The 27,778-nt window shown below is 46.1% G+C and overlaps 1 protein-coding gene across 2 annotated transcripts in view; it reads left to right on the forward strand.

The window, feature by feature from the left end:
* PRDM6 (PR/SET domain 6) overlaps positions 1-25,730 on the forward strand; it is a 98,351-nt gene extending 72,621 nt beyond the window's left edge. The window contains exons 6-8 of one of the 2 annotated variants that reach the window (XM_025861011.2): positions 9,469-9,811; positions 17,990-18,166; positions 24,792-25,730. In XM_025861011.2, the coding sequence (XP_025716796.1) occupies positions 9,469-9,811; positions 17,990-18,166; positions 24,792-24,906 (635 nt within the window). In that variant the 3' untranslated portion in view covers positions 24,907-25,730. Of the gene's footprint in view, positions 1-9,468; positions 9,812-17,989; positions 18,167-24,036; positions 24,146-24,791 lie in introns of those variants that run through there. The other variant, XM_073878528.1, reaches the window with a different exon arrangement.
* The last annotated feature ends 2,048 nt before the right edge of the window (positions 25,731-27,778 follow it).

Consider the following 27,778-nt stretch of genomic DNA (forward strand, 5'->3'; position numbering starts at 1 on the left):
GCGTGCCGCGAGTCGGGAGTTGCAGTTTTTGAGAGTGATCAGGGTAGGCCCACTGGGAATGTGGCCTTGGGGATGAGATTTGAGGAGGGGAAGAAAGAATCAGCCACATGTTTGTTGTTTGGGAGAAGGGTGTTCCATGTGGCTAGGTATAAAGGGTGGAGGCCCCACGATGAGGATGTTCCCGGCCTGTTGGAAGAGTATCCCCGGGGTCAGCGTGGGGTTTTGGAGGGAGGTGAGAAGTTCACTTAGATGTCAGGTGGGGCATGAGCAAGGAGCTCACGGGGCCCAGAAGGCCCCCATCGGAAGCCTGGCTTTTCCTCAGCGTGGGCCTCGCGAGGGGCGCTTACAGCAGAGTTTCGAGCAGAAGGATGATATGTTCGAGCTGCTGTTGTAAGGGGATGACTCTGGCCACTGAGTGGAGACCAGACAGCAAGGCCTGAGGGTGGAGCAGGGAATCCAGTTCCAGGCTCTTGTAGGAATCCAGGGGGAGAGATGATGGTAGTTTGGGCCAGTGTAGACATGGCAGAGGTGATGAGACGTGGTTGGATTCTGGATGCATTTCGAAAGTAGAGCCAACAGCATTTGCTGACACCTTTGGTGGTGAGTGAGAGAGAAAGAAGTCAAGGATCACTCTAGGGCTTTGGTCTGAGGAACCGGAAGGATGGAACGGCGATTTACTGAGTTATGAGTCAGAAATGGAAACCACCGTGGAAGTGACTTCTTAGGGAATGCGTTTCTTACCCTTGATGTGATCTCTGAGGTGGAAGTCCTACATTTGCAACATTGCTTTCACTTTTTGATGCTCTTATATGGACGAGATGGATTTAAGGATGGGGCTGGAGGATTTGGGGGTCTTGTGTGCCATCCACAACCACCTGACAATAGGTATCTGAGAGTGTACCATCTGGTCCTCGGAGTCAGTGCTGAAGTGTCATCAGAAGGGTACTTTCTGGAAGCACCAGATGCTTGGCTTTTTAATCCTTCTCTCTCCTAGACTCCGGCTGTGTAAAGCACTCTTGAGATTGCTGATTAGAGTATTCCATTAACTCTCCCAGGGTTTATGTGTATCATTTAGCACCTGAAATCCTTGGAAGAAAATGTGAAAAACTAGAGGAGCTTAAAGTATTGTGGATTCAGTAGCTAGACTAAGCAGCTCTTTTGCGTTGAGTTCCAAGCTCAAAGTGAGGGTGGAGGGAAGTTTAAAGAAAATTAAGTCATTGACGGAAATGCTCCACAGTGACAATCCCCCCTTCCCCCTAACGGTATTATAGGAATTTTATTTCAGTTCCTGTCTCAAAGTCATATATCTGTCATGTGATTGGCCACCGAAGAAACCAGCAGAAAGCTTCATCAGATAGTGTAGGGGAGATATATGACTTTAACTCTAAGGTGGATTCTCATTCCACATGATTCACTGAGAGAGCTGAGAATGCTTTATAATAAGGGTTCCTTGTTCTGTACAGAGAAAATACTCTGTGTGCTTTAAAAGCACAAATGTGTGAAAGGGCATGGACTGATAATTTAACAGATAGCCTTCCACAGCCCTTAGTAATTTAAATCATCTCAACTGGATTAACAATTCTATTTTTTTTTAAAGATTTTATTTATTTATTTGAGAGAGAGCATGAGAGGGGAGAGGGTCAGAGGGAGAAGCAGACTCCCCGCCGAGCAGGGAGCCCGATGCGGGACCCGATCCCGGGACTCCAGGATCATGACCTGAGCCGAAGGCAGTCGCTAAACCAACTGAGCCACCCAGGCGCCCTGGATTAGCAATTCTAAGACAATTTTTATCCCACTGAGCTAGCCACAGAATAAATTGGGTACCTTAAAAAAGAGGCTTCTTGAAGATACCGGAGACTTATGTGACAAAATGCCTCCACAGAGCCTCCTTACAGGGCTGTGCACACACCAATTAATAAAACGCGCCCTGGATGAATGTTGAGACTTTTGTTGCCATTATTTGAAGGGATTAAACATTTCAGCCCGTAGTCTCCTTTGTTAACAGAATGGATACGTGGCCCAAGACATTCAAGGGCAATGTGATTTTACTTAGCGGATAATACTTATTAAGCAGTTTCATGTATTAAAAGATCATTTTCCTCCCCTGGTTCTTTCATCGACACAAGTACACATTTCCTCCTGAGTGTGTGCGGTGGGCTGAGGCTTGAGTGACCGTCCCCTCGCAGGGGGTGGGGGGAGCGCCCGTGAAACGGTGGGCGCCCTCCAGGGCCCAGACAAGCCATAGAAAGCCGCCAGGCCTCAAAGAGAAGGCAGCGTTTCCCACAGGCACTGGGGCTCTGGAACCAACTCCCCTGTTATTTTCTTTTTAAGAAACCGGGGTTATAAATGTAATAGAACTCCAAGGAGAGAGCCGCTCCATCCACCGTGGGCCCGTCAGAAGAGCCCAAAGCAAAGCCTGTGTCGACAGCTGGCATCCGTGAGGAGGAATGAGGCCCCCCCAAAGCTTCTAGGGGGGGGATTAGCTCCTGCTGAGTATAAAGACCGTAGTGCGTTCATACTCATTTCAGAGGAAATTAAAAGAAAAAAAAATAGGGAATAAGTGTTCAACAGGTCTTCCTGCTGCTCAGGCCTTGGCCTGGGATGCCGAGTTGGCAGAACGTGGACCTCTTCAGCCCCGCAGCAGTTCCCACGCTGACATGAACGCCGCCTCCCTCCACCCTGCCTCCTCCCCTTGACTGTACAGAGCCGGAAACAAAAAAGGGCACCTCTGCGTAGGGCCCCTCACCTCTGCCATCCCACCGACAGGGAGGAGCTAGGCCCAGGCTCAGGCCTTCCCTCTGGGAAGGAGGAGAAGCTTGCAGTATTATTGGGTCGAGCACCGTGAAGAGGAACAGGGACTCAGGCCCTGTCCTCAAGGCTAAAAGAAGGCACATGAGCATGCAGCACAAACCAGACACGGCACAGGAACCAAGTCACATGTCCGTGGCCATGAGCCTGAGCTGAGGGGGATTGGGCTGAGCACTGATACAGTTGGGAGGAGTCAAGGCTCCAGGCCCCTCGTGTACCGTGTACCGTACGGAGCTGGGATTGGACTCCGTACATAAGTCCAGGAACTGTCCCTGACTGAGGACTAGAAGAATGTTACCCACCGCCCAGTGAGCCAAGGAGCTGTCCATTTCAGGCCATGGGGAAAAACAGTGCTGCTCTCTAGAAACCGGCCCCGGCCTTTGGGATGTTGTGGGGCTGGATTTTGCACTACCTGCCAGGTATAGAAACCTTGGGCCAACGAACAAACAAAGATTGGTCCAGAGCTGCAGAAAACTGTAGTGTGCCAGAAGAAGCAAAGAGAAGCCACCCCATAGGGATGCCTCCGTACTGGCACAGGACTCCCAAAAGAAGGCAGCGCCCACTGGAAATGCGCCCACAGCAAGAAATGACCAAAAAAAAAAAAAAAAAAAAAAAAAAAAAAACCCCAGGGAAACCCACTGTCATGAAAGATTCAATCTCTGGGTGCTTTGGGGTGCAGGGGTATGCTGCCTAGATCCGCCTTGCTGTCCGCTTGAGGCACTCCTTCCCCCCAGTTTGTGGGAGAAGAAGGGGCTGCCAGCTTTCAGATGAGTTTGTCCCCAGGAATTACCTTCCGCCTAAGAGAGCCTCTCTGCCCTCAGTCATTAGCCTGTGTCCAGTGGCTGGTCAACGTGGGGGCTGATAAGGACTGCTTCCCCTGTCCCAAAGCAGGACAGCTGTGAAGGACCTCCCCCCCCCCCCCCCCCCCCCGCCCAGCTCCAGAGCTGTCCATCTCCTCCATGGACATGGTCCTCCTGCGTGCAAAACTGCAAATCTCCCTTTCAGAGTCTTTTTCCAGGAGACCTGACTTAGGTATTCCCAGATTTGCGTTTCCAGTCCAGACCTCTCTACTGAGCCCCATACTCCCGTCCACTTGTCTGCTCCACCTCTGCCTTTGGTATCTCACCAGAGTGTCCAGCTCAGCATGTACACCTGAAACCATTCTGCCTCTCCCTCAGTTCAGTAGCTCACCCGCATTCATCCAGTTGTTCTTTCTAGAAACCCCAACACCTAACCCTCACTCGCCCCTCTATCCAGTCAGTTACAAAGCCCCGTTGATTGGATATTCTTAAGTGCACTCCTTTTCACTTCTGCTACCCCTTGGTCAATGTGATCGCTGGCTTTGTCACGGACCACTGCAGTAGTCTCCAGCGTGTCACATTTTCCTCGGTGGCCTCACAGCGGCCCAAGTGAAGTCTCATTGATGTGCTTATTTTATGGTTTCAGCTCATTGGTGTGTTTTGTGAATAGGTAATTTGGTTCCATAGACCAAAATCCAGAAAGGACTATGGACGTATAATTCCCCTTAGAAGCCGGTTGATAGATTCCCAGGTCTCCTTCCAGATGTCTTTTTTTTTTTTTTTTTTTTTGCCGCCTCTATTCAAGCATGTTCTCCTTCTCTTTCTCTGGCTCTCACTCTGCCCCTCGCTCTTTTCTGCAGGTAGTGGTAACGTACTATATACATTGTTCTGCACCTCACTTTTTCATTTAACAGTATAGAATGATGGTGCATTTAGAGCATAAATCTCATCACCTCACACCCTAATTTAAAACCCTGTTTTGGTTTGCCATTACTCTTATAATGAATCCCCAGTTCTTCGGTACGGTAGCCCACGGTCCACATAGAGTCTCCAGAAAGTATTCTGTGTGGCTCACATCATCCTTTACAGAATGAGAATTCGAGCATCGTTGGACTGGCCGTGCCCTGTTCAGTCTGTTGCAGACCCTACATCCTCTGTTGAGCTCCTTCCTCCCTCAGCATCTGCACAGACCCTATGGCCACAACTGCCCACGTTTCATCTTCTTGCATTGTCTTTTTTTCCCCTTTACACCTGTCTGATACCTGTGCGCCCTACAGGATTCACATTCAAAGTCACTGCCTTAGGGAAGCTGCCATCCTGGTGATATGCTTTCCAGGCACCTTTTCGTATTTCTCATAGCACATATCACACTTGTAGCAACACGCACATGTTGTTCACGTTTTGTTCTTTCTGAACCTGGGAGATGCCTTGCAATGAATGGTGATTGACAATTCACGGTGCAACCTGCAAACAAGGGCATTTTATATTTGATGAAATGGAGTAAGTACTTCTTTGTAGAAACATCAGTTTGAAATCTGTCTCTGTCACTGGAGTGTAAGTGGCATGAGGCCAGGGGCTGGGGCTTACTTATCCCTCCACATCCCCCCCCCACCCCCCCGCCCCACTACCCGCAGCACCAGCCATGTCAGGCATGGAGCAGAAGCTCGCTAAGTATTTGGGGGCTGAATGAATGGACAAAAGGTTGTTTTAGGGATTCTGCATTTGCTGCTCCCACTCTTGATTTTCAAGGATTTGATGAGTTCATGTTGTTCCTTGACTCTAGAACCTTTTAGGGCTTTGAGAGTTTGCTCTCTACCCCTTCATCTTTGTCTGCTAGGTGGAAGAGATTTTACCAGCTCAGTGTGTCTTCGTGTAGAAGGCACTTCATCATCTAGGTCACTTTGGCTAGTCGTCTTGGTCCTCTTGCACTGGTCTGTTCGGGCTGTTCCCTCTCTGATAATGTCCTGTGTTTTGTGAATACTTTCGATTGTCGCAGCCAGTGAGGCTGCAATTTAGGAAGAACAGTTTTCTGTGTCCTTTAAGTCCTGCTCTAAGAAGCTCTACTTTGGGGCGCCTGGGTGGCTCAATCCGTAAAGTGTCTGCCTTTGGTCAGGTCATGATCCCAGAGTCCTGGGACTGAGCCCTGCATTGGGCTCCTTGCTCAGCAGGGAGCCTGCTTCTCCCTCTGCCTGCTACTCCCCCTACTTTGTGCTCTCTCTCTCTCTGTCTCTGTGTCAAATAATTAAATAAAATCTTTAAAAAAATAAATAAAAAATAAAAAGCTATGTTTTGTAGATTTCTAGGGTCCTATGGAAGTGTGTAGGAGCTCTGCAGGACAGGTTAGAGATCAGATGTCGTTGCTTTTGTGATAATTACTTCTTCCCATCCTTACTTTTTCTTCTGTCTGCATTACATGCTCATTTCATTCAGCAAGATTGAATTGAGTCACACTTACAGTACAGGAGCATATATCAAAAGGAGAGTAGCATGTCATTGTTGCTACTTATTGCTAGAAAGCTCTGAGGTGTCCCAGAGAAGGAAATAATGAGATGGAGCATAATTTTATTTCAACCATCTGCACTGTTAATTGCCCGATATTATTACTACCTCAGATCCCATATATCCCAGATTATTACACAAACTGGTATAAGTTTTTCTTTATTAGCATGTTGACATTGATCATTAAAGTTAAATTCATTTGCCCACCAATTCTCGTGCTTCGTATAAAGGTGATGTGACCTTAACAGTTTTTGAAAAGTAATTTATTAGGTTATTTTTTAGGAGAGGTGAGAAAGTCAGAATTTATAATCTCTGCGTAAAGTCTCCTTTGCGTTAATTTCTCCCAAAGGCATTATATTCCTCTTCCCATCATGAAGCTTCTGGCTGGTGATCCTGCTCTCATGCATGCTGATGACATCTTCATTTGACGATCTTTCCACCATGCCTTCCTATTGGTCTGGCATTTCCTGTCCTGCAAGAGCTTCATGTTGCCCGAAAATGTGCGGGTTCCTCTGTGATTTGTCTCTTCTGGATTAGTTATAAACAGGCGACACAAAATGGGTTCTGCCCTGATCTCTGACAATGCTGCTGTTATTTTTTGCTAAAAAAGTGCTAAACCCTGTGTAAAATCCTCCTCCTTACTTTTCAACGCCTATTTCAAGAGTAAACAGTCTGTGTGCAATGATTTTTTTGGGGGGAAGCCTAAAATGTGTGGACACATTTCATATTGATTACACACTTTTCCCTCAGAAGTCAAAATTACGTGTAAATATTTATATATAAAATAGACACATAAACATGCACATGGGTATGTATAGGTGTATATATATATATATGTATTTATGATACGCGTGTTTATAGGATATATTTGTACACACACACACACGAAACACTGTGCTAGCTATAAAATGTTCCTTTTATTTTTGGGAAACACAACTGGTGAGCAGTGACAAGATAGGAGTGCGGCCAGAAAAAAAAAAATGCCTTGGAAGTTAGAAGGCTAAAGATTCCAGCTCAGCTGTGTCCTTAACTGCCTGTGACCCTGGACAGGTTCCAGTATTGGACCTTCTGGGGCTTCAGCTTTTTTTATTTGTAATAAGAGAGAGTTTTGGTGTAGATCAGTGATTCTCGAACTTGAGGGTCCATGAGAAGCAACTTGGGAGAGCTTCTGAAAGTGCAGATGCCCACGTCCTATCAAGAGAGTCTGATTTAATTTTTTAAAAGCCTCTCCTGTGAGTATAAATGTGCATTCAGCTGCATAGACCCTAGAGTCTTCCCAGGTATGCGAGTCTCTTGCTTTCTTTTCCCTTCCCAAGACAGGATGGGCCATGCTGCCAGAGCCCCCTAGACAGAGCTGTTCCTTTTGGTGGATTTGTGTCATAGGTGTGATTATACAGAACACTCTCTGGGTTGGACCGTCCTTAATGGCAACACCCTGTCCACTTTGTGTCTCCACCACGCATGGCATCTCCGTGTCCAACTCGAGCACGGAGCCTCCTGGTGGTCACGGTCCACTACCATGCGCTCTTTGCAGTTGAACACGCTTGAGTTTGCACGCTACATCGGCATCTCAGCAATGGGCCGTGGCAGGGAAGGATGAGAGCCCCAGGTCACGTGTGTCCTTCCATGTGACCTTGAACCAGTGGCCAAGAGCTGTGGTTTACTTCCCATCCCCTGTCTCTTTGCCCCTCCACCTCTTCCAAGTTTTTGGTCTCTGATTTTCTTCTCTCGCCCACCCTGTGACCTTTAATCCCTCTGACCCCTGAAAGAACCAATAAATACATTTTATCGACTCACTAGTTACTTAAAACAAGAAGGGCAGTTTTAAAGCATATTCGCTTCTGATCACTTCTGCCCCTGTGAGTTGACCAGTGAGTGCACGAGATAGGTTATTAGCACCATAACAACTTAAAAAAAGAGAACGACTTCACTTCTGTTAGGCTCCCTTCCTCAGAAATGTTTCTTACTTCTGGTTTTTTCCCCACTGTTGCACTTCACCTCCGTCTTTCCTCATTCCAGTCTCTTCTCTATAATAGTAAGAGTGATGGCTCTCGTTGATGGGAGGCCGTACGGACAATACTTTCATTGTCTCGTTTACGTGTCCTAACGGGGTTTCAAGATGAGGCCAGTGCTCCTAGGGCTTCACATCTGTGGAGCGGCAGCCGTGGCATTTTCTAAAAACTATCTATGCATGGACTTAATCCTTAGGGTGACCATTTTACATTTCACCAAGGACAGAATTGGGGATTTCGACTTTCGGACTTGCCAGGCATCCCAAGGCTAATATAGACGGAGGCCATCTCAACCGCTTAGCCACGCTGCTCTTACTTTTAGGATTCTTGCTCTCACTGACCTCCTTTTACAGATGGGGAAACTGAGGCACACGCACACACACACACACACACACACACACACACACACATATATTTTCTTTTTTTAATAACTTGCCTAAGATCACCAAGCTAATAGAAGGCAGAGTCAGGATTTGAACCTTGGTCTTTCTGATTCCCAAACCCCCGTTGCCAGCCCCCTGCTCTGTTCCCCCATCTTATGTTATTCACTGCACCCTATCTGTAAATCACACCTGACTCAAACCCACCCTGAGCCCTTTTCTCTTGCCGTTTTCTTGCTTTTCTTTCTTGCTGTTTCTGTACAGAGACACTCTGTGTCTATTTCCTAGGCCTGACATCTTTATTTATTTGAACTTTAAAGAGACTCTGAGGTCTGCCCTCCTCTTGCACCCTTATTCCCACGGTGTTGAGAACCCATGCCCTGCTTGGTCAGCCTGTCCCCGTCGTCATCCCACCAAGCTGTCTCCAGGTGTGTGTCACATTGCTCGCTTCGTCTTTCAGCCAGTTTTTCTGGAACGTCTTGTGCTGGCAAGGTCCAGTGGAAGGTGTGAAATCCCGAGGGCCTGGATCTCTACCTTCTCGCCATTGCCCAGGGTTACCCTCTCTGGGCAACCACCCTTTCTCTCCCCGTCCTTTGCTGGTTGCCCCTTCTGAATTCCCTCTCAACCTCAGGTGCCGTGCAGAGCCTCATTCTGGAGTCTTTCTCTCTCAACTCGCAAGTGAACTCTGTGAGGCAAAGACAGTGTGCCAACAATCCTGAGCGTATAGTATTTGCTAAATAAATAGGCCCTGAGCGAGCTAGTAATTGGCGGCAATCCTGCTTCCTCCCCCCACCCCCCCCACCCCCGCCCCGGTCCGGTCAAGTATAGTCCGTTACCATGTGACTTTGGAGTCCAGAAACATTTTTTTAAATCTTGATCTATAGGAATTTTTTTTAAAGTGTGTGATACTGTGCTTCTTTTAAAGGCCAGCAAAACTAATCCCCCCTCACCCTCTTGCTGTTCTCCCAGTAAATGTCCCCTCGACGGTCATGGAGGCCATGTGCAGACAGGACGCCCTGCAACCCTTCAGTAAGAACAGCAAGCTGCCCCCCGTCGCCCCGCAGCGCTCCGTGGTCTTCCCACAGACTCCGTGCACCAGGAACTTCTCTCTCCTGGACAAGTCTGGACCCATGGAATCGGGATTTAACCAGATCAACGTGAAAAACCAGAGAGTGCTCGCGAGCCCGACTTCCACCAGTCAGCTGCACCCGGAGTTCAGTGACTGGCATCTCTGGAAATGCGGCCAGTGCTTTAAGACTTTCACGCAGCGGATTCTCTTACAGATGCACGTGTGCACGCAGAACCCCGACAGGTAACCCCGACTCTCGCTGAGGGAGACCCACTGCTTGCCTTCCGCCCGCCAGCCTCCGGGCGCCTCCTCCAGCCGCACCGCGCCTGGGGATCGGGGGGCGGGGGGCGGAACGCTGTGATGGGAGGTGTGTGTGTTCTAGAAGGGCAGAGATGGATGGTGGGGCCCCTGCTAGACTTTATCGTTGGGACGGGCTACGGGAACCACTGGGGTTGCAGGGAGGATTCTGCTCTTGCTTCCCACGCGGTTCTGTCCACGTCCAACGGGCAGCAAAGTAGATGGCACATGTCTGAATATCAGAGATGGAAAAATGAGGTCCAGATCATCAGAATCCTCTCTGTCTTCCTAAGATAATATAGCTGGATGCTCTGCTTGCTGTCACGGGCATTTCAGGGTTCACCTCCAGTGTGCCTTGGGTATGAACTTAATTAAGTACTAAGAGGTAATGAATTGGAATTTTTTGCTTAGTACTATTTTTCTTCAGCGCATGCAAAGCCATAAATCCTGCAAAGCTGTCAAAAGGAAATACCTACTCTGCTAGTGATGTGGAGGAAAACAGATGCCACTTATTCAATAAACTAATATCCACACAGAAGAAAAATGTTGACTAGATACCTCAGAGTCAAAGTTGGTTTGAAAGTTTGTCAATAAGGAATTTTATGACCATGAACTGAGGATGAAATTTAGCTGAACAAGTGAATTAAAATTTCAGGTGCTCTGACGAGTTGGCACAGTAGATATAATGGAACTATTATTTATGAATCAAAACTGGTTTATTCGACAGTCTTGATAGCTGGGAGCGCAAAAGACAAAAATCAAAATAATTCAATAAGAAAGGAGTGTGTTTTCGCTCTCTCCTTCACATCCTGTGAAAATTTGATTAAACCCCAAATATCTAAGAATAGCCTTGAAAACGCACTTTGAATAGAAACGCAGAAAAGGATTTTTAGAAGGAGGATAGGAGACTCGGAGGCAAGTCTTCTGAATTACTTTCTTAATTTGGCCACTGATTCACTTAAGCCACTCAAGCCCTCTTTGCCATATTTTCACCCGGCTGTCCCCTCCCAGCTGTGCAGAGTATGACAGCGTCGTAGAAAACCTAGCAGGGACACAGTGGAGGTGTGCTGGAGAGGGGTTGGATGTCTTCTAAAATGATAAAAAGAATCCCTTTTAGTGTACATATGCACATACATTTATATGTGTATATGTTTTTATTTGTGCCATTCTAGAAACCACTTGCTTACGCATCAAAGCATTGCTGTAATTAATGTTGAAATGGTTGCATTAGGGATGTTAAGGCAGCTGGGTCTTTTTTTTTTTTTTTTTTTTTTAAGATTTTATGTATTTGACAGAGCACAAGCAGGGGGAACGGCGGGCAGAGGGAGAGGGAGAAGCAGGCTCACCACTGAGCAGGGAGCCCAATCCAGGGCTCCATCCCAGGACCCTGAGATCATGACCTGAGCCCAAGGCAGACGCTTAACCAACTCAGCCACCCAGGCGCCCCAAGAGCTGGGTCTTTATAATCTTTTACTACACGACAGGAGAGGCCCTAGTAAAAAGATCAACAGACCTCTGAACACCTTAGTACTTTTTGGCTTTACAGGAGTTACAAAAGTTTTGAAAATATTTTCCTCACTCGGAAAGGGTTTTTTGGGGGCGCCTGGGTGGCTTAGAAAACCGTATGTGTGTTATGGTTTTAAGTCCCTACGGAGTCTGTCCCATCAAATAATAGTGTCATAATTTGCAAAGCATCTATGTAAACTGTCAGAAAAATACCTGACAGAGAAAACTTACGTACACAAAATGCATTTCCACGAGAGACTGTTGGGTCAGTGCTGATTCCAAGCTAATTTAGAGTTATTGGCAAAAATCTGAATGGCATGAGATTTCCATCCTGAGCTAGACCCTGTTGGGCTTATTTGACTCACATGCCCACGTGTGCTGATCCCAGCCTTCCCAGATAAGGTATAGTGATGGGTGCTCTGATGCCCAGGTGGATAGCTAGAGTGGGATCAGATTACTCAAGCGGGGGGTTTGTACTTCTGCCTTCCCTGTGCTTTGTTGGTCAATACTTGAGAGAGGTGGTCACCATCATTCATGGTCAGTTGAATTTAAGATTTATGGCTTCAAAAAAATTAGGCCCTCTATAGGCAAAGTAATAAGGTACATTGTTTCTTAGTCATGTTGGGGAGATGGCCTGAATTACTCCATCATTACCAAATTGATTATCGGAGGTAAGGGGCAAAATAGTGGAAGATACCCACTCACTTTGATGCACATGTTTCTTTCTAGGTACCCAATTTGCTTTTAGCATATAGGACTGGAATAGCTCTTTTCTGTTCTAGAACCTAGAATGCTGTCTTGGAACTAGCAAGTTTGGAAGTAAAAGACACTCTCCATAATACTTAACCACATGAGTGAATTGCTAAATAAGAGAAATATCCAGAACTAAATTGGAGCATCAGATTTCTGTATGATGGTCCTGAAATTTGGAGCCTTTTCTCTTATTATCCATGTGGAGAATTACAACTGCTGAATGTACATATTTTCTTTAGTTATTGACTTCCTAAGTCAGCTAACTTTTGTGCCCATTCAGCTGTATGCAGTGACAAAGCTTAGAACCTGCCAGTCAGAAACCGTTTCCCCTCTATTTGAAAAACTCGAACGCTTTTATTTTGATAGGAAAATCTTGCTAGAACCAGAGGTGAAAAAGAGAGACACCGAAGACAAAGTCAGAAGGCAAACAGGTTAGAGTTTCAAACAGGTCCAAATTTGAAACAGGCCCCTGAATCCGAGGTCCAAAAGATTTTTCACTCAACAGACGGAATATTTGGCCACGAAACGCAAGACATTTGAACCTTCATCAAAGAGACTATTTTTGTGAGCTTTTCCATGTGAGAGACCATCAAAAAGTCTCTGCCTTGATATAAAAGAGAAAGCTCTGGGGACACCTAAGGTTGCCAGCATTATTACCGTTTTTCATTACTACATTATTTACACTAAATGCAGAAAGAAATTCCAGTTGATCTGGTCAGGTAAGAGTTAGCACTAAAAAAAACAAAACAAAACAAAACAAAACAAAAAAAACCACATCCAGGAGGATCCAGGAGCCACAGAAGTGTTTTTTTTCTTGATTTTGTTCTGCTTATATTAAATAAGTAAGCAGACCCCCTGTTCTCTTCTTCCTTTTCCCCAAGCTACTGGCTTTGTCTTTTCCTGAGTGAATTCAAAGGGAAGAAGCTGTTAGACTCTTGATCCATCAAGATTTTATTTAGGGACTTCATAAATACTTGGGTTTTTGCATTAGCTTATGACCTAGACTAGGACAGCTTAAATCCCTTTTGCTTGAACCAGAAGTTAGAAATCCCTTTTCTCTTCTGTTTTTCTGCTGCAGAAACTCTCAACAGTCCCACTGGGGGGGCTCCAGAAAGGGGTAAGCAATCTCGGTGGATTGTTTTCTGATGACCATGTCTTCTTTTTATTTTCTGCAGAAAGTGTCTTTATAATGCTTATCTTTATGTTGCGTCCTTTCCTTGTCTCCTTTTTGATTTTTGTGTGGCCCCTGTTTGCCTTTTAGCCTCCTGGGTGCCCCGTCAGCTCCTCACATTTGTGCTGTGTTGAGCATCATTGTCTGTGATTGGCTGTGGTGGTACCAGAGGGCGAGACGACCCTCGGAGGTGCTGTTTGGTGGGAGGAGCCTGGAGATGCTCCATCACCGTCACCGTAATCGTTTCTTTGCAGTGTGTTCATGTTCTTGTGTTCCACTGTCCTCCCCCGCCGCTCTGCACCCCTCCCCCGTGCCCCCAAGCGGGAAGCTTCTCTTCTTTCTAGGGCTCCGTGTTCTCCAGGTCCTTTGGCTCTGCCCTGTTGCCACTTCCCTGAAATCTTTCCTCCTTCCGTAGAGCTGCGTTCTTGTCTCCCTCCACACAGCCCAGCAGTGACCTAAGCAGTGCTCCCTTTGAAGCCTTGGAAGATTTGCACGTGGGCGGACTTGACGCGGGGCAAGGAGAGAACGTGGGCCCAGCTGAACAGCTTTTGTCCTGGAGGCTTCCATTGCCCTGAAAGAAAAATCAAAGGATTAATATTTTAAATCAGGCCACACTTAATTTTGTTAAATGTTTCATCCTTTTTGCTCTGTGTACACCAAACCAGTCGCAGGCTCCAAGCAAATGAATTGCACATTGTCCTGGAGAGGAATCGTGGGCCGCGGGGACTGCCCGTCACAGCGTGCCAGGGGATGTACAGAATTGTCTCGCCGCTCTCTGTCTGCTTCAGAATGGACCCACAGTGATATACGTTCACTAACTCGACCCAGGCTTTGTCGGTTTTTTAGTTTTTGGTGTTTTGTTTTTTTTTTTTGAGTAGGAGGCACCTTCTCGTTTTCCACGAAGCCTTGGTATTTCTGTGTTGACACTAGTCACACAACAAGGCTAGGTAAATTTAAAATCATCAACATTAAGTAGAACAGCACATCCATTTCTCACGCCATGAACCATGGAGCTCATGGCTTCCATAGTTGATAGTGTAGATAAGAACATTTCCAGCGTTGTGGACAACAGTGCTAGATGTCTCAAGTAGTAAAAAAGCCACGAGCTTCTGGTTTTGAGCTGTCATCCCTTTGTGAGGAATGCTGGTTGCGTTTATTTTGAGAATAATGACATGCTGTCCGTGGATGAGGACTTGGGGGGAATCAGAGTGCTTAAGGAAGGAGATTCCCATTTAACTGTGAACCTGGAAAGAGGAGAGCTAAACACAGTGCCCCATGACATCAGTCCTCCCAAGCCCCTGCTGGTAGGACATGTCGAAGGGAGGAAGACCTTTGGAGTTGAAATGGATTGTATGTACAGGTTTAGTAATGTAAGCTTTGACTTTTGGCCAGACCTGGACAAGTGAATGAGAATGTTAGTCATCAGGATAAAAAGCTGAGTAATGGCAATGAATTTCATGCCCTCAAAGCCCTTCAGGTGTAAATCGTGAGTCTTAACCCCTGTGGCCAGTTGTTCCAAAGAAGATTCCATAGCGGTGATAGTGTTTTCTGAGACCTGCCTTCAGGCTTGGAGAGTTCATTTTGTCTCAAACGTAGGCCTTTGTCCTCAGGTGAAACCTGATGATGCAGTCGACGTTAAAATTACTTTTGGATTGTTTCCTTTTATTCATTTTTTAGGAAATAGTAAAAATCCAGGGAAAGAAAGAATCTTGTCTGCTTGCTGTATGACTTCTGTAGTTTGTGGAGGCCAACTTCCTATAAATATCTAGGCTGAGAGGGAGACAAGCTGTTATTATGGTGACAACTAGAGGACGCATTTTAGTTCTGAATTCTACATAAAGTCAGCTTCTGCCAAGGTGAATGTAACCATTTGGTGCAAAATTTTATTCTTCAAGGTACTTAAGAATGAAAGGACATCGATTTGTTTCTTGAGATCAGTTAAGTAAGGTTTGGCACTACCTTGTGGGACTAGATTTTGTTGCCCTGAATTCTCAGCTGTTTACTAAGTTTAAATGGTTCATATTCTAATTAGCATGCACGCACACACACACACACACACACACACACACACACACACACCCGTAGGAGGCCCCGTGTCCAGGGAACTGGCTCGTAGACAGAATAGAAGATGGAGGTCATGTTGTTGATGCTGTGGGTCTCGTGGGGCCGTGCCTCGGACAGATCCTCAGGCAGCACGCATTTGTTGATCATCTGGAAGCAGGTACAGAGCACGATGAGATGCGGGAGAACAGCTAGCTCAGTGTATCCCTCTCGGCAGAGAGAAGAGACAGCAATCAGGAAGTCCGGTTGACTTGGCCAAGTCCCACAGCTGCCTGACTGCCTAACGCTAGGGGCTGAAGCAGGACTCCGCTTTGCTATCTTCCCTTTTGTCTAGACCCTTCCATTCAGTCCAGCTAAATTCTACGAAGTTTTTAAAGCTGTGCCTTTGGTCACTGGATACCTAGCAAGTGCCTCTCAGGCCAGTAGTGGGCAAAGGGGGATGTGTTAGAATCCACTTTGCCTTTCCTTGGTAGTCTCTTGATAGGAGAATTACCAAAATAAGCCTCCCTGGGGTCATTTCTGTTCTTCTGTGTGCAAATCTTTGCCACAGTGACTATTAACATACAAAGGATGGATTGACTTCTGATGATAGGAAATAAATCACCCCAACTTTTGACAGTGGACTTAGAAAAAAAGAAAAGATTAATTGGCTTTATTTAGCGGTTTATTGTTTATTGTGATAGCTATTAAAAATAGGTAACCAGAGGCTAATCACTGTTAATGGTCCCTTCACTATTAGAAAAAATCAATTGTCAGTGGATATAGCATATATTAGTAAATTATTTTGTTTATAATCTTCCGTAACATCTTAAAAAGTTGACTCCTGAGGGAATTCTTTCTTGAGGCACACTTTAAGGTTAATGGTTACTACAAAGAACAGATTTGGCAGGAGGACCTTCCCATGTACATAAAATTTTAATGGCTTTCTCAAAGCATTATTTAATAATTGTAATAACACGCACATGTAATTTATCAAGATTGATAAACTCCTTACCAAGGACGCTTATGTATATTCTTTGAAACTTTTTTGAGAGCAGTTAAATAGATTTCTAAATGTAAGTAATTAAAATTGTATAGTATTGAGTTATTGACCAATCCTGGACTATTAATCAAGCTAAAAAATTCTACAATCAGTGCTCAGCGCGCTGAAGCCTGGTAAAATAATAGTGTTTGTGTTCAGTGAAGCAAGTAGCCACAATTAAGCCCTTCGCTTGACAAATGAGTGGGTCCACTTTATTTTGCACTTAATTGAATCGTTGTACATGCTCGCTCACCATTGTCTCTTGGCCCTTCGTTTTGGTTTCTGGTCTTTGGCGCTTATGCATTTGTGGAAGGTAGAGCAATTAAGTCAGCTTCTGCCATGGGCTTTCTCAAACGCAGCCAGGAACGTCGGGGCCACAAACCAGGGCTTTGCCAGTGCTGTTCACATCCCTCGTGACAGATTCTTAATTTTCTTAACCAAAACTTTGATAAACAAATTAGAGCGCTGTCCAAGAACTACGTGAGGTAACTTCTAGTGGGGAAAACTCCCCCAGGGTTTCCATCCCTCCCCAGATTCTGCTTCAGTCAGCAGCAAAACTTGTGTAGAGAAGACAGAATTTTAATCTATTTTATGAAAACCCCAACTTGATTTCCTTCTCATGAGCTGGAAAGAATGTTCTCTGATAATCTTGCTAATTATTTGTCACAACTTCCTTCCACTTGCCTTCACACCACCATCATCCCTCCTGCAAACATAGTGACATCCCGTCATTTTCTGTGCTGCTATGAATCATTGCTTGCCACCAAATTAAACTGGGGAGCTGAAGTTTAAAGAAAAGACCCAGTGGATAAATGTGCATGCGTGCGTGTGTGTGTGCGTGCGTGCGTGTGTGTGTGTGTGTGTGTGTGTGTGAAGAGTAAGCCCAAGTCAGGATTGCTTTTGTTAAAGAGACAGATCTGGCTGGGTCCACACCTGGGTCCATCCGTGAACTCTCAGATGACCCCAAGTTGAGGTTGTGTTTACAGACCCCAAGGCAGTTGAGTATTTATTAAAACATGCAGGCAGCTTGCTGCCTTCTCTGCATGTTTACCTCAGGATCAAGTCCACACACCCTAGAGTAACCTTGGCCTCAAAAACTTAATTCCTACGAGGATGGCGTAGCCTCCGTTTTCTGAACTGACAGAGATAGTAACAGATGCTTTCCCTGCCGCGGAGGATTAGGGTGAAGATGAAAGTGGGTAACTGACGTAGCGCTTTGAAGAGTTCCAAGTGCCACGGAATTAAGAGCAACAATTACATATCTTCTCTTGTCATGTTCTGCTTAATTGAGCCCATACTCCCAATGCTCCCAAAAGTGCACTAATATTTGCCTCGGGTGGGGATAAAAACAAGAAAGCGAGGGTTCTTGAAATGGTATGGTTAATACTGGAAAGGAATACTCAGTTTGGGAATCAATGTGCCTCAGAAGCTGTGTGAATTTTGTTCCCGTGGCAACATGCACGGGTCTCGGGGACCCAGCAGCCAGAGCCCAAGGTGCTGTTTGGAAAACTGAGAAAATACCACCAGAAAGTTCTGGCCCTTGCCTCGTGGTGCTGATTTGCCCTGACTGACACAGACAGTAATGACCAGGCAGTCTCTTTATTTGTTTCAGACCTTATCAGTGTGGTCACTGCTCCCAGTCCTTCTCACAACCGTCCGAGCTGAGGAACCACGTGGTCACTCACTCCAGTGACCGGCCTTTCAAGTGTGGCTACTGTGGTCGTGCCTTTGCCGGGGCCACCACCCTCAACAACCACATCCGAACCCACACTGGAGAAAAGCCCTTCAAGTAAGTAGAGCCTACCCTAGAACCTTCTTTCCTCTCAAGCTGTGCGACTGTGGACACAGGATGATCTTTCTGGGTCTCTTTTCTCATCAGAAAAATAAGAAAGTAGGAGTAAGTCATTTGAAGATTCTTTCTATGCTTCTAGAATTGAAGCTGGATAAACCCCCACAAGGCACCCAAAGGTGCCACCTTTGGGCCACCAGCGAGCCCAGGACCGTCAGTGAGGTGATCCCGATTTAGGACGTCTCAATAGTCATCCCTTGGGAAATGTGAATGTTTTAGGATTCTGGTGGACTCTTTCCTCCTCTTTCCTGTCTGTTCAAGTGGTTTAAATCTGTGATAGCGACCAGCCTGGGGCTTTTCAAGTGCTCTTTGGATTTCAGAATTACTATGTTGGTGACACAAAACACAACCACATACAGGGCACATCCGAATGCTTGAGGATTCAGGGAATGTGGAAAAAGGCAGGATTGAACTCCAAGGACTTTGGCAAGGTAAGAGCCCCCCAGAGAGAGTTTGTTTCTAGATATAGCACAGTCGTGAAAACAGTGGACATCTGAATCATGCACGATGGCCTGTTCCTTCACTCATTCATTTATTCATGTATGTGTCATTCATTCAGCAAATATTTATTGAACGTCTGCTTTTGTACTGGGCACCCAGCTAGGTGCAAAAGATACAAAGGTGAATGAGACTCGCTCCCCCAGTCTTTGAAGACCACATAATTTATGGGGAAGCCCAATTAATAAGCAAGTATTACAACATAGGATGAAAAGTGTAAAAGTGAAGAAGAGTCAGCCATATTCTTACAGTGCTGCAGGTTAGCCCAGAAATGGAGTTATCAGTGCTGTCTGGCGGACATAATGTTTAAGATGGGTTTTGCAGGATGAGTAGGAGTTTTCCAGGCATAACAAAGGAAAGAGGCATTTCTGGTAGCCCAAGCAGTGTGTGGATAGGCGTGGCAGCGAGAAGCAGTACGTTTGACTTGGTTGGCTTGAAGCAACTTCTGCTCTCTTTGTGATGGACTCTTTTCCCTTCAACCCACCACGTATCTCTTTACTCATTTGCCATCTTGGTTTTCCCTGGTTGGGAAGGAAAATTCAAAGGACATAGATGTGTAGCCTATTTACTTTCTGTAGGACAAGATCAAGCAAGAAGAGAAATGATTCAGGCAGTGGGAGACAAATCCCCTTGCTCAGTCTCAGCCAACGAGTCTTTGTAGAGTCTTATTACCCACGATTTCCCTTTTATACCTATTGGCGTGGTCCGTTGTTGCTCTGGCACTCAGCCTGAGGCTCGGCTTGTCTCGGGGTAGCAGGGTCTTGCCGGCCTGGCTCTTGCCTTCCTCGGTGTCTGCCATCAGAGGGAGGAACTCATAAAAGGTTGTCATCTTCACTTACCTCCCCACAAATTAGTTACTTTTTATTCATTATCCTTAACTAGTTTCATTGTGGTTTAATTTATGACATTAATAATCAGAAGAGTTTTAATTGTTCTCTGCGTACATGGGTGTGGCTTGTGCACTGTGCAAAAGCATTGGGCTAAGGGGACAGGAAGGGGTCTCAAATCAAACCTGCACTACGCCAGCCAAGCTGGACCTTCTGGGGGCTGTGATAGCCCAAAGGGGCCGCTTTTTTTCTAATCTCCCCTAAGGGCCAGTGGTTAGCGCAGATACTGGAGTTCCTATCACAGGTGTGTGCGTCCCGCACAGTGGACTTTGTCATCGCCCTCAGGCCTGACCCTCAGGGGCTTCACAGATTCTGGCTTCGTCTCTGCTCTGAATGTGGAAGAGGACAGTTGCCCAAGTCCCATGCCTTGGAGCAGGAGAGCTTTTCAGAAGCAAAGATGCGGGAGGATTGACGATCCTTCTGGCCCCTTACATTAGAGAGGGCAGCCCGACAGACAGAGTGCCAGGAATCAGATTGATTTTTATCTTGTTGCTGTGTAAATAGATTTTAGTAATTAATTGAAGAGGTTTCAGGGTCAAAATGGGAAATAGATTCCTATTAATGTTAAGGTGTTACTTATGTGTAACCTTGTTGACTCTACTCAATTTTTTTTTCCTCTAACATCCTGTTTTTGTCATGTTTCCAATAGAGTTGCCATTTTAACTTTAATTCATCAGATTAATATTTGAGGGGCTTTAATAATTGCATCCTTTCCCTTTCTTAAAGTATGTTTTTGTGACCATCACCTAATTTCATCCGGAAAACGAATTAAGAAAACCACAAGGGTTGGCTGAATTCGATTCTAGGTACATGCTTTAGTTCCTTCTGCTTCTACTCTAATTCAGATAGCTACATGCTGTACGTAGGGTGGGGTGCGTTTTTTTTAATTTTGATTTAGCAAATATATATTCCCAGGGGAGAACCGAGTGTATGCTCGTTTAAATAGTGCAAGTTTTTAAACATCTTCTAGGAAATGGAAAGCTGAATCCTTTGGTGTATACAATCAGATTGTCCAGGATTGAACTATCCCAAGGGAGTCTTGGGAAGCTTCTCACCATAGCTCATGAATATCCATCCCACGGACGTTTGTAAATATTATGAAGATACCCTTTTACAAGCTCATAAAAGAAACATTCAAAAAAACTCTTGTTGCAGATTAGTCAATAAAACGGATTTCACCGCAACAGTTAATTTTACTACTTCAACTAATGGGTATTGGCTTAAACAATGTTACAAAGAAGGGGAAGGACCTCATAAAGATGCAGAACCCTAAACTGTACGCCTCGGGCAGCTTCCACGGAGATGCCCCAAATGGCTCAGCCCCCAAACTGTCCCACCTACCTAGGGCCCCGGAGGCTTTCACAGAATTCTTGGGGGCCTGCCGCCACAGGGGAGGGCCCTTTCCAACATCTGAGATCTTCTCCTGAGTTGTGGGTGTAGGCAGATCAAGATTATTGCCATCCAGGCTGAAGAAGATCTGGCATTAGGAGATCAGAGTCTCTGTCCAGGCTCTGCCTCACAGTCTGATTGGCTGAGATCCCACTGGACTACTTCACCCCCAAGCAGCAGGTAGATCATGGGCCTGTTGACAGGCCACTTGGCTGTAGACCTAGAACTTCTAAAGTAGAGGAGCACAGGGGCGCCTGGGTGGCTCAGTTGTAAAGCGTCTGCCTTCGGCTCAGGTCATGGTCCCAGGGTCCTGGGATCGAGCCCTGCATCGGGCTCCCTGCTCGGTGGGGAGTCTGCTTCTCCCTCAGCCTGCCATTCTCCCTGCTTGTTTTCCCTCTCTTGCTGTGTCTCTATCTGTCAAATAAGTAATACCTTAAAAAAAAAAAAAAGTAAATGAGCACATAGGAAACATACTGACCAAAGGAACATGATGGAGGTCGTGGCTTTCAGTTTGTACTGTGGGACTGATAGTCATCGAGAGCAAGGAACAAAAGCAAGACATTATTTCATTTAATAATAATTCCCAGCTCTTTACTGAAAAGAGGAAGGAAGGAAGTTAATTGGCATCGAAAACATTATTTATAGCGAGGACTCCTTTCTCCTCCCCCCCCCCCCATTCCTAAACATAATCTCTGAAGATTTCAGAGGGAGGGCTGCTTTCCTCTGCTCTTTTCTGCCTGGATCCACGCGAACTGCTTGATGCCCAGCTTTGGAGCCTGGGAAGATCAGGACTTCCCAGAGGAAAGGCTCTTCTCCTCATGTTTGTTAGAAGCAGGAGAAAATACTCACCAGTTCATCTTTGCCTTAAGTAAAGACAGATTGGTTCATTATTAAAAAAAAAAAAAAAAATCCAAGGATATCCCAAAGAGCATCTAATATTTTAACAAGATTTAGGCAATAGAGCAAATAAAAGGGGACATCAGCAAACAGGCATTGAGCACTTCGTATGCACAAGCCCTGCACAGTTTGGTTCAATCCAGGAAATATTTGGTGACTGGCTGCAGAGGCATGAAAGAAAGCTTCTTGCAGGTTTTCTGTGTAACGGAACTTGATGTCATTTTGGCTTCTGTCAGTTTCAGGTGGCAATTGTTAGGCTTTCTGTACCGATAAGCCAGCCAACTATCACATGAAGTAAGGAGTGACTGCAAATCTAACTAAGATACCCATACTCATAGACAGTTGGGGGCTTTTCTCTCTGCTGAAATATTCGGATGCCTTTCTGCTTCAGTGCCCCTGCGATGTCCCCTTCAAGGCTGTGACGTCAGCACGAAGAGGAAGACCCATGTGCAGGAGCCTTCCTTTGTTCCTGGCTCATTACCCCCATCTTTCTTTCCTTATTATTTGCTGCACCACGTGAAGTCCAGGGTTAGAGGTACCAGGCTTTTGCATGGAGTCTGTTTTTCTGAGGAGTTTCATTCAGCTATAAAAATAACTCATGAAGGGAATTTTTCTCAAAATAAAGGTGATGAATGTGAAATGGAGGCTCTTCCCTTATTTAAAAGAATATTTTTTCGGGGGCGCCTGGGTGGCTCAGTCGTTGAGCGTCTGCGTTCGGCTCAGGTCATGATCCCGGGATCGTGGGATCGAGCCCTGCATTGGGCTCCCTGCTCCGCGGGAAGCCTGCTTCTCCCTCTCCCACTGCCCCTGCTTGTGTTCCCGCTCTCACTGTGTTGCTGTCAAATAAATGAATAAAATCTTTAAAAAAAAAAAAAAGGAATATTTTTTCTATCTAGCTCTCTTCACTTCCTTGGCGGGTTGGTAAGGAACCCACCCAAGTACACGCATGTGCATGTGTTTTCATTCGCTCATGAGGCACATGGCACTGGAGATGGTCTTTCAGTGAGCATCTCCGGAGCCCAACAGAGCAGACTTTGTAGATTTCCGATTCCGGGAGTGTAGATGTCTGTGCGGCCGCTTAGGCAAACCGCTTGAGAAAAACGTAACTCGCCTCCGAAGGTCTCGGTCCAATCTGGATATTTAATTATCACATAGAGACATACACTTTGCCTCATACAAAGCACGGAACTTCCTATGTCTGAATTCTTTATATTCGAACACCCAAGATGAGAGGTGCAGAAATGTAACCCGGGGAGAGGGTCTTTCCTCGTAAGTGTTCAAACCGGTCTCTTTGAAATGGATTCCAAAGCTTCAGAATTTTTTTTTTAAAGGAATATAATAATTTGAAAGTTTGTCAGGCAGTGAAAGGTAGTATATTTTGACACACTGATCCAGTAACTAATCAGTTTTCTAATAAACAATCAGCAATTCGCTAACATGTCATCAGCACCTCGGGAGCTCTGGAGAGAGGATGAGCTGCCCGTGGACGTTAATGAATACACCAAAAATCATTAGCTGATCAATACTTCTGAGTTATTTTCATTGAGCTGATAGGTCTGATACATTAAAGCTGACATTATACATTTGTCAAGATCACAGTGCAGTTTTTAACAGTGGAACAGGCTGCTAAAAATATTCCCAGGAAGACAATCAAAGAAACATAACTTCTTCATCCTGACACATGCAGCTGGCACGGGAACTCTGAAAAATCCCAGCATGATGGTCAAGCCCCCAGACTCCCAACATTACAAAATAGACAGGAACCCCCAAAGTGGATGGATGTGTTCTTTTTGTTTGTTTGTTTGTTTTAGGTAATTATCCCTCCATGACAAGGCACTTTGTATGATGGACAAAAAAAAGGGGGGGAGGGAAGAGAGGACTGTCCCCCAGATAACGGGGCACGGGGCACATGATGGAGCCGTGAGGACTTTAAAGCTCTTGAGAGCTCTACCCCAACCAAGCAGCGCAGGGACCTGAGACCAAAGGTTGCGTTATTTTGAAGCGGGACAAGTGTCTGCAGCGCTCCTGCGCATTAGTATTTCTGTAGGTTGGGTAGCCATTGCGCTAGTAAGTGTGTCGCATGGGAGATAGGTCCAGCTCAGGGTCTCTAGGTTACAATCTTTTTTTTTTTTTTTTAAGTTGAAGACAGTAGATGCTCTAGAAGCGGGATGCCACTTTTCTCCTCATCAGACACACTGACCCCTAATTCTGGCCTCCAGGGACATTCTTGCCTGTACCATCTCGCCAGGTGAATTTCTTGAGCCATGCAGACACTGGCTGATGGTGAATTCGTCTGTCTCCCACCCCACCGCGCAAACAGCTCTTTTAGCCCCGCGTTTTTGGCAGCGCTGTGTGAGACTTCTGCACAAAAGCAGCCCCCCCCACCCCCACCCCCCACGGTCGCGCAGAAGGATGTCGCGCTTCCTGCACTTTCCACATTCAGAGGGGGTGGCTCTTCAACCGCCGCGCTGAGCGGAGGACAAGTCCCCGATTTTAAATTAGCAGCAGGGGAAATTCTATTTGTCACCAATTTCTCTTTGGGGTTACGGAGCAGAAAACTCCAGACAAGCTGGGGCTTTGATGGCTCACTCCTAAAAATCTCTTTTTGTTCTTTATCTATTTGAAGTGACAGTGATCAGAGCTGCAGCAGGACAAGGCTCTCTGGAGAAATCACCTTCCCCCTGCCTATTGACAGATCCCTCTGTTCCGCACCAGACGGGCTTTGTCCCGTCCCAGGCCTCCAGGCCTGGGAAGGAGCCACCAATTAAACCTCTTGAGCCGGTAAAATCTGAAGCCACTTTGGAATGTCGGTTCTCATTAGGCAGGATGAGAGGAAGCCCATCACCCTGCAGGCCCCGCTCCCTGGTCTCAATTTTCTCTCTTGCCTCCACCAGGTGCGAGAGATGTGAGAGGAGCTTCACGCAGGCCACACAGCTGAGCCGGCACCAGCGGATGCCCAATGAGTGCAAGCCAATGACCGAGAGCCCAGAATCAATTGAAGTGGATTAACTGATTGACTGGTTGGAATTAAACTGCAAGGAAAGTCATGATTAAATGTCATGGACACTTAAGCAAAACCAAAGATTTCCTCTGAGCAACTTTCAATCAGTCCCAGAAAACCAAAAGCAGTAATAAAATAAGTAAGATGTTAAGAGAGATTGATCCTGGCGTGCAAGTCCGACCAGGGCAGAGATTATTTATTTATGACTAGGGGTGAGACTTGTTTCAGTGGACAACTAACCTGGGACGGCTCCCGTGTCCGGTCCCACCGTGTATTTGCTTTGTTTCTAAAAAGCTTTTTTAAACTGTTATTTAATACCAAAGGGAGGAATCCTGTGGGTTCTTCTGCCCACAACTTGTGACTGAGAATGCACAGGGACTTCTTTCTCATTGCACCTTTTTTTAGTAGCATGATTCAAGGGGACCCATTGTACAGCTCCCCCCACCCCCCTTCCTGCAGCTTGGGTTTGGGTGGTCTGACGCAGCCGCCCGGCGGGACCGGAAGCCAGAGCCTCCGCTAGGTCAATGCCACCGTGGGCCCCGAGGGTGGTCCCTTGCTCTGTTTTCCTACGCACTTTTTATGCCACTCCTTCCATCCGGCAGCCTGGCCTTGATGCAGAAGAGCCTGGAAGAGGCAGAAAACCGTTCGGTTTCAGAATTCAAGGAGAAGAAGTGGAGACCTGACTCTGGCCTGTCAAGATCTCAAAAACATTGAAAATGTACAGAGCTTCATGATACAGTATATTGTTCCGAAGCAGCTAGTTGAGAAGATTTTGTTTTCAGTACCATTTTATCTTAAAAAAAAAAAAAATAAAAAATAAAGTTCTTCGGTATGAAGCTGAAATAGAAGGTCTGAGGCTTCAAGGAATTTTTTCGTTGTGTCTATGACGGTGTTGAATATGTGAGCAGGAAGGGTGCCCAGCCCCATGGTCAGCGCCCCGTGGAGGCACTTTCCTCTTCCTTCCTCCCGTAGGTGAAGCCCGGGAGACCCCTTTACTCTCTCCCGAGTGTCGGGAGCTTTTCGGCAAAAATAAGTGACAGGAGGCCCAGACCCAGAAACAGAGGAGGAGCCCGGAGAGGGTTGTGATGAGAACAGACTGCGGCAGGAACAGCTCATTTCATCCATTGGAATTACCTTTTCCTCTCCTCTGGCCCTTGACAGGGCTCTTCTTTCATCATTAATCTGTTGAAAGAGGAAGGCTGGTGTCCATAATCGCACTGTTGCTTTGAGTGCAAGGAGAGCGAGTGAACTTCAGCTAGTCTCTGGGCAGCTCGACAGAGGTGCCCAGTCACCCCAGGGCACATCCCGCAGAACGATCCCTTCCCTGGGAGGAACCGGCGGCTCCTGCCAGCATCGTGGCAGAGACCGAGTCCACCTTGTGGATGTCTTGATCACCCGATAGCAGGACACAGCATTTTAAGGAACTCCTTGTCTTTTAGCTCTCCCAGGGTCTTCCCGTAACAAATACATGAAACACAGAACTGGCTCCTGGAAGGCAAGGGTACTTGGTGGCTCACTTCACTTGGTCCTCATGGATTTGGCTCTCAGAACATCTTCCTTCCCTTCTGATTTTGCGTCCCCTCCCCTTAGCACCCAGCTGTCACGTTCAAAGTGGAGGAACAGGGGGCCTCGTTAATTGTGTTTGTAATTTATTTATATATATGTTGTTAAAAAACAAAACCGAATTGAGTCAGTTTGAAGGTCTGATTGGGTTTCTTAAAGGATTCATGAATTGGGCCACGGCCTATCTCACCAGCTCCCAGGAGGTGGACCAGCTAAGTAGGAGGTTTTTATAGGAAGGAGGGTAGGGCAAGGAAGGTTATCAGCAAAAGAAACGGAAGGATTCTTTCAGGCCAGGACATCATCTTTTTGGGGGGGAAGGGAACTGGCAGGATTTTTCTCATGCAGGTCTGCTCACTAGTGCCAGTCAGGAAATTCCAGATCGACTCTCAAACGGTTCATGGGACAGGTTGAAACTGTAATTAAGTCTTGGTGGGCTCTCGTAGGGGGGCAAATGACTCCATTTCGGGCTTGTTACTTCTCTTTTTTCACAATATATTTATATCTGAAAATAATCTCTAACATTGTGGTGTCCAGAGAGGAGCTGGAACAATCCTGACCCCCCGTTGTCCAAGATAACCTAGAACGTTCCCTCCCTCCGTTCTTCTTGGCTCTTTGTCACGGAACGTGTAAGCATTTTGTGCTCCTATATCACCGTTGCTGATTCGAAGTGTTCTGTCTGGTAGATAGGAATGTCTTCCGTTTTATAGTTCCTTGTCTGAAATGACGGAGACCTTTGCCAAAAATGTGTGTCATTGGGAAGGATGGAAAGAACATGGAGCCGTATGAATCCGAAACCTGTAAGGAAGTGTCGGATCGGCTATACCGATGAGCAAAAGCTGTTCCATTGATTAAGGCAAGAGCATTTGGTTGTATATTTTGCGAACATGACGATAAGTGACTCACCTGTATGTCCCTAACACTTTTTTCCAGTGAGAAAAATCAGTTCTGCCCTTTGCCACATTTCACTCTTAGAGACAAGTGCTCTCTCCTCTGCTCCCATGAGCTCCGCGTGCAGGAACGAGAAGACTTCACTCCTCCCTTGATGTCTGCCACAGGAACTTTCCATAACAGGGGTCTCTGTCACTCTGCATGGTCTTGTCAGCTGATCCCAAGGTCCCACTTAGTATGGCAGTAGCCTTTCTAAACCGGAAGATTCTTCTACCTTTCTCCCTCCATTTAAGCTTATTTTCCCCCTTTCTTAGTAAAGGAGACTTTTGGCATGTATTTCCCACCAAACTTGGCCGGCAACATTTTCTCTCTAACAGATAGAAAATTGGGGACACTCCTAATGGTCACGTTGCTGAGCTATTGCCAGTG

The sequence above is a fragment of the Callorhinus ursinus genome, unplaced genomic scaffold, assembly GCF_003265705.2.
Source record: "Callorhinus ursinus isolate GAN/ISIS: 27379988/994484 unplaced genomic scaffold, GSC_fseal_2.0 scaffold30, whole genome shotgun sequence".
Taxonomy (NCBI): Eukaryota; Metazoa; Chordata; class Mammalia; order Carnivora; family Otariidae; genus Callorhinus; species Callorhinus ursinus.